The sequence below is a fragment of the Trypanosoma cruzi genome, genomic scaffold (assembly GCF_000209065.1).
Source record: "Trypanosoma cruzi strain CL Brener 1047053516401 genomic scaffold, whole genome shotgun sequence".
Taxonomy (NCBI): Eukaryota; Euglenozoa; class Kinetoplastea; order Trypanosomatida; family Trypanosomatidae; genus Trypanosoma; species Trypanosoma cruzi.
In genome coordinates, this window is record NW_001849347.1 from 75,932 (window position 1) to 81,391 (window position 5,460).

Below are 5,460 nucleotides of genomic sequence, written 5' to 3' on the forward strand. Positions count from 1 at the left end.
GTTGTGGCTGTAATGATTTCGCTGGCGCTTCCTGTAATCCTGACGCCTTTGGTGCGAGTGCTTGTGGCGCTGCCGGTTTACTTTTGGGGTCAACATCTCCAGCGACAGCTTTGGTCGCATTGTCGTTTTGAGTGCTCTTTTCGAGCGGAGTACCCCGAGAAGTCGGAGAAGTTGATGAATGTGCTTCAGCTCGTCCACCACCGCCGGCACCGCACCACAGCACGCAGAGGGCACACACCAGCAGCACACGGCCAGTCATCATCATCACGGCTGCACACACAGTCTAGGGAGGGGCAAAGAGAGGAGGATGAGAAGAACACACACACAACAGCAGCATGGAAAAGGAGGAGTAGCGTTTGCATGAGGGTTGTTGTCATGAGCATGGGGGACGCGTGCACGCAGGAAGAACAGGCAACAATGAAACACCGGACAGCACGCCACACAACTCCACGGCATGTAAAACCCACCCACAGCTGCCCCCAAAATGGACGGGAAAGAGAGCGCAACAGTACGGCAAGAACACAGTGATGCCGGTGCAGAAAAGGATCCCAAAAAGGCGTGAAAAAGAAACAAAAAACAGTCTTCCCCCACAGCGGCCACATCCAACAGCGCAAATTAATAATAACAGAAACAAACACCACACACGGCAACTCACAGCGGCAGTGAGTCCCTGTCGCCAATCTTCATGGCTGCACGCCACCGCACTCCTCGTGAGTCCATCGCTCCGCTGCCTTCCTCCTTCCCGCGGCTCCCCCGCACAAACAGCCACGGCACTCAATCGGGTCCATCCGCACCCGTCGCCACGCCGCCCTCAACGACCCAACAGTCAACCGCCCAAAAACCGTTGCTGAAATCACACACCCGCAACAAAGCACGCGACGCAACATCATGTCACGTGGACCCCGCCGTCAGAAGAACGTCATGTCAACCGTTTCGCCGGCACACGGTACAATCAATCGACAGAACAGAGAAGTAGGACAGGCACTCAATCAAGGACTCTCCACACACACACACACAAGGCTCTTTTGATGCCGCCGCTGCTGCCACGGGCACGGTACCCGAGCGGAGAATGACACGCAGTAAAAGCCCCGCAAGAGAGAAACAATCCACACGTCCATATGCAAAGCGCCACTCAGGCTGCTGCGGCTGCAGGGTACGTGGGCAAAAAGCGCCTTACTGAATCCCGCCAGTTATGTCAGTCTCCCCTCCCACCAATGTAGCGCATAATGCACGGCGTGCATCCACAGGCATCCACTCCCGGTGCCCTAGCAACACTTCAGAACACACATAATGGAGAAGGGAAGTATCATTACACAATGCCAAAGCAGGTAAATAAAAATAGGGAAATAAAAACCACACAGATCCCTCGCACACGCACCCAAACACCCCACTGTATCCTCCAGAAGAAGTCAAACAATTTCTTATCCCAACCCATAATACACGCGTATTGCCGACAAATTAGCAACCAACACAAAAGAGGGAGAGTGCATACAGCATGTCCCTGGTACAAAGTATACAGACAAGCAAAGGGTATGTATATACTGATAGGAACATGCCAGTTGATATAGGCCTCTCTCTTGCACCCATTGCTGAGTGTTGGCACCGCGGCGGCAGCGGCAAGCAGAAGAATCAGCGGAAAGGGACAAGCAGCAGCCGCACTGTTACTGCCGTGGATCGGAGGCGGGGCGTCCTTCATGTCTGCCTCCCAAAACCCGCGCACCACCGCCGCATCATCCTCCCTCGGCGGAGGGTCCACGGCGCCCTGCGCGTCATCAGCGGCATCAGGGCTCCTGGGTCCCGTGGCTGTGGCACCGCCACCGGCCTTGTAGCTGACGGCCTCATCTCCTAATGATTGTCCCACAACAGACGTCACACCATCGGCGGCCACATCGTCGATGTCCGGAAGATCGCGCTTCTTCTCCGCCTCCTGCGGCGCACCCGCGGTGTCGCTGGGCAAGAGCACTCCGTTGCCGTCGTGGCACCGGAGGCAACTTCCCTCTCCTCTGGCGACGGATGCTTCTGGGGAGCAGCCGTGTCCACATACTTCGGTGGTGTGCCACGGCCGGTCCCAATGCTCTCTGGATCGGGGACGGATGCCCGTAGCAAAGCTTGTTCAGTAGATGCCAGTGAGACCGTCCTGCTCCATACACCCTCTCACATCGCCACCCCACGAAACTACTGGAAGCAGACTGCCGCTTGTGACGGATGTCGTGCACACCTGCGCGTGGTCACGGAAAATAGCTTTTCCCTCGTCGTAGGGTGGAGCAACCCACGTAATCGTCGCCTCGTCCGTGCATGGGGCACAACGGGCGTTACCCTTCTCAGTCACTCTCAGACGCACCCGCATGCCGAGGCACCGCAATGCCGCATGCATGACAGCACCGAGATGTATGTTTCTTCCGGGTCCCTCGCATCCTTCGTGTTGGTGGGAAGCGTGTCCAGGCACCACGAAGAGGGCTTGTCCCCAGGCACCGCAGACAAATATTCTCCCCTCCAAATAACAGCGGCAGCATTTCTCACATCCAGTGCGGGACCAATGATGGGGCAGATGTCCATCGGGCGTTTTGCTGACCCTTCATGGATACTTCTTCTACACACCAACCACTGGAATAACGATCCAACGTGCAGCGTCTGGCATGAACGCCCGCTTTTCAGAACATCTGGGGATATTCACTCATGTTCGGTGCGGAGCACTTCCTCTGCAGCAGCGCACAGCACGAATCCCTTCACCAGCGCATCGGCTCCGCCATATCCCACTTCACCCCCATGCAGCCCAGGTCAGCCAGTGCGGCCAGCGTCAGCTCCGTGCAGTAGCCGGCACAACCAATCGGTGCCATCCACTCATCCTTCGCGTGGCGCTGCGACCAGTGCGACTCCAGCGTCCTCCCGTCCCCATCGCCATCCTGCAGCTCCATGCCACCAATGTCGTCGTGGTCGCGGGGCTCCCTCGCAGCCATCACGGCAGTCGTCGAGTGCATCACCACCGACAGCGCTCTGCCACGCACAGCACCATGTCAGCATTGGTAACACCAGTGGAACAATGCCCAGCACGCACCGTGAACCGAATGCAAACGCTGCCCGTGGCAAATGGGGGCACAATCAAAGAACCCTCCAGTGGCTGCACGAGCAGACGATCCGCATGCGGGTTGACAGCAGCAGGGACAAATTCATTCTCGAGAATGATCCCGTGCGCAGAGGATACAACGTCACCTTCACACTCGCAATTGTCATTCAATGAATTCATTGCGTAGTACCTCTCTGAGATCCAATACTTCCCGGTATCATCCAGGTCCCTTGTGGATACGTTGATACGGATGGGCGTCCATCCCTCCCAATGACGGTGTATGGCTGCAGCGCACTCACTGCTCAAAAAGGGTGCGTCCCTCACAACAACGCGGATCCAATTTGTGCTGTCGGCACGCATCACATATTCAACAAATCGAGGGTACGTCAAAGTGACAGCAAAGCACCCGCTGGCAATCACACCATAAACATCATCACATGCAGCAGCACCAGCGTCTCAAACTAATTTGGGGTGTAGAGCAAATAAGCCATTGATGTGGGTGTTATGCAAATATTTCGTGGCTCGCTGAATCAACAAGGACCGATTGCGTGGGAAGAAACAAAGAACAGGAGAATACAAAAGAGAAAATTCAGCCATCCGCACATTAAGAAGAAAAACAAACAATGAAAGTAAAATGGGTGCACTCAACCACAAAATCAAAAAGGAAAACAAAACAAAAAGCCGAAGCGTGGGACGACCAGCGCACACACACTCTCATTGCTCCCGTAAAGCAAAACACACACACAGAGGGAGAGAGAGAGAGGTCGCCCACTCAGTGCAATAAAAACAAAACAGAAACAGTTACGGTGCTCCGCCCATGCAGCCAGGCAGGACGGCAGCGGTGCGTGTCGTGCAAAAGAGAGCACCAACGGGCATGCATGGGTGTGCATGCATATATACAATGGGCACATTATTGTGTGTGCCTCGTGGGGTGAGGTGAGGGCGAGAGTCCATGCAACGGGACACACACACAGAGAGAGTGAAGGACGAGTGTGTGTGCGGTGCACGGCTCTCTCACACTCACTCTCACGCGGCCACCACCGCAGCCGCACACGCAACAAGAAGAAGAAGCAAAAGAGGGGAGGTGGTGTGGGAGACCGCGGTGCTGCTGTCGCTGTCGCCAACCTTTTCATTATCGCCAGTTTGGCGTTTTTCTGTTGCTGCAGCATCCGGAGTTCGAGCATCCTCAGATGTCTTCGTCCCTGTGGAGTGTTCCTCCTCAAAAGGGGAAGGTTCTTCGCTTGTAGATGGCTCAGTTTCTTGTTCTTGACTGCCAGTTGATGTACTCTGCGCCGTACTTTCCGTGGAGGCAGAATATTCTTTATTTTCCTTTTGTGTTTCGGGTAGGTTCGTGGATGTATCCGTGCTTTGGCTTTCATTCGTCTTTTGTTCCGGAGTTAACACTTCATTTTGGGTTTTGTGCTCCGGCGGTACTGTGTCTGGCACTGTCGTTTGGACCTGTTCACTGCTTTCTGATTTTGTACCTGGACTCTTTAATAAGTCTTCTTCTCTGGGGTTCTCTGGATCCTCGTTTCCACTATTTTCCACTCCCAATGAGGACTGACCTTCTCCACCCTTACTGTTCTCGCCAACACCTTCACCCCTTTCTGAGGCAGGAGTGTGTGGCTGCGGTGCTGATGGCGGTTGTGGCTGCGGTTGCTGTAGTACATTTAATTGCGATTTTGGCGGTTGCCCTACTTCCTGTTCTTTATTTTGTATTTCTGGCTTTGTTTTTCCTTGTTCTGGAGCATTTTTCAAACGTTCTTCTAATTGCTCTGAAGGGCTTCTATCTTCACCCTCCACTCCAGGAGCAACAAACAGTTGATCATTTTTAACTTCTTTTCCTTCCAAGGATTTTCCTTCAGACTTTTCTGTTGATTGATTAACCTTGGGCAAACCTTTTGTTGGATCTAAGCTATCTGATCCTGGCGTTGAAGTTCCAGTCGACCCCACAGCAACTTTACCACCACCAACAGGAATCTCCACCACCTCCTCGTCACATCTACCGCCGGCACCGCACCACAGCACGCAGAGGGCACACACCAGCAGCACACGGCCAGTCATCATCATCACCACTCCTTTCACTTGCGTTTAGCCTTCAGCACAAACTAACTCCCCGTCAACGAAGAGTGAAAGCAAAAAGGGGAGACACGTCACGCAATCACGCACCGTCACCGCACAGTCACAAATGGCAATGAAAACACCATGAGGCAGTTGTAATCAGTACAATTGCAGAGCTCGCACAGTGATCCCCAAACCAAAAGTTAAAAAAGCAGTAAAAAAGGCACAACAGCAGAGTTGAGAGTCCGGTAAAATTCCCAAAAAGTAAAAAATAAAAAATCGATCAGGGACGTCCTTTATTTTATGTGCCAAGCAGCGCAACGTAAACGACCACT

The 5,460-nt window shown here is 53.7% G+C and overlaps 3 protein-coding genes and 1 pseudogene across 3 annotated transcripts, besides 1 other annotated feature; 1 reads left to right on the top strand and 3 right to left on the bottom strand.

Moving 5' to 3' along the window:
• Nucleotides 1-265, bottom strand: Tc00.1047053504197.5 (mucin-associated surface protein (MASP), putative; the record flags this gene model as incomplete). The annotated part of the gene is made up of 1 exon (XM_799135.1): nucleotides 1-265. A coding segment is annotated over one exon (265 nt), but the record flags the coding sequence as incomplete, so codon positions are not given.
• Nucleotides 1-5,460: a sequence feature (areas not merged during assembly with more than two copies in the genome that could not be assigned to a particular haplotype).
• Tc00.1047053504197.10 (uncharacterized protein) lies at nucleotides 1,496-1,849 on the top strand (the record flags this gene model as incomplete). Its single annotated transcript, XM_799133.1, has 1 exon — nucleotides 1,496-1,849. The coding sequence occupies one exon, from the start codon at nucleotides 1,496-1,498 to the stop codon at nucleotides 1,847-1,849; it is 354 nt and encodes a 117-aa protein (XP_804226.1).
• On the bottom strand, nucleotides 2,597-3,343 carry Tc00.1047053504197.15 (annotated as a pseudogene).
• Tc00.1047053504197.20 (mucin-associated surface protein (MASP), putative) lies at nucleotides 4,091-5,134 on the bottom strand (the record flags this gene model as incomplete). Its single annotated transcript, XM_799134.1, has 1 exon — nucleotides 4,091-5,134. One exon carries the CDS (start codon nucleotides 5,132-5,134, stop codon nucleotides 4,091-4,093), a length of 1,044 nt encoding a protein of 347 aa, XP_804227.1.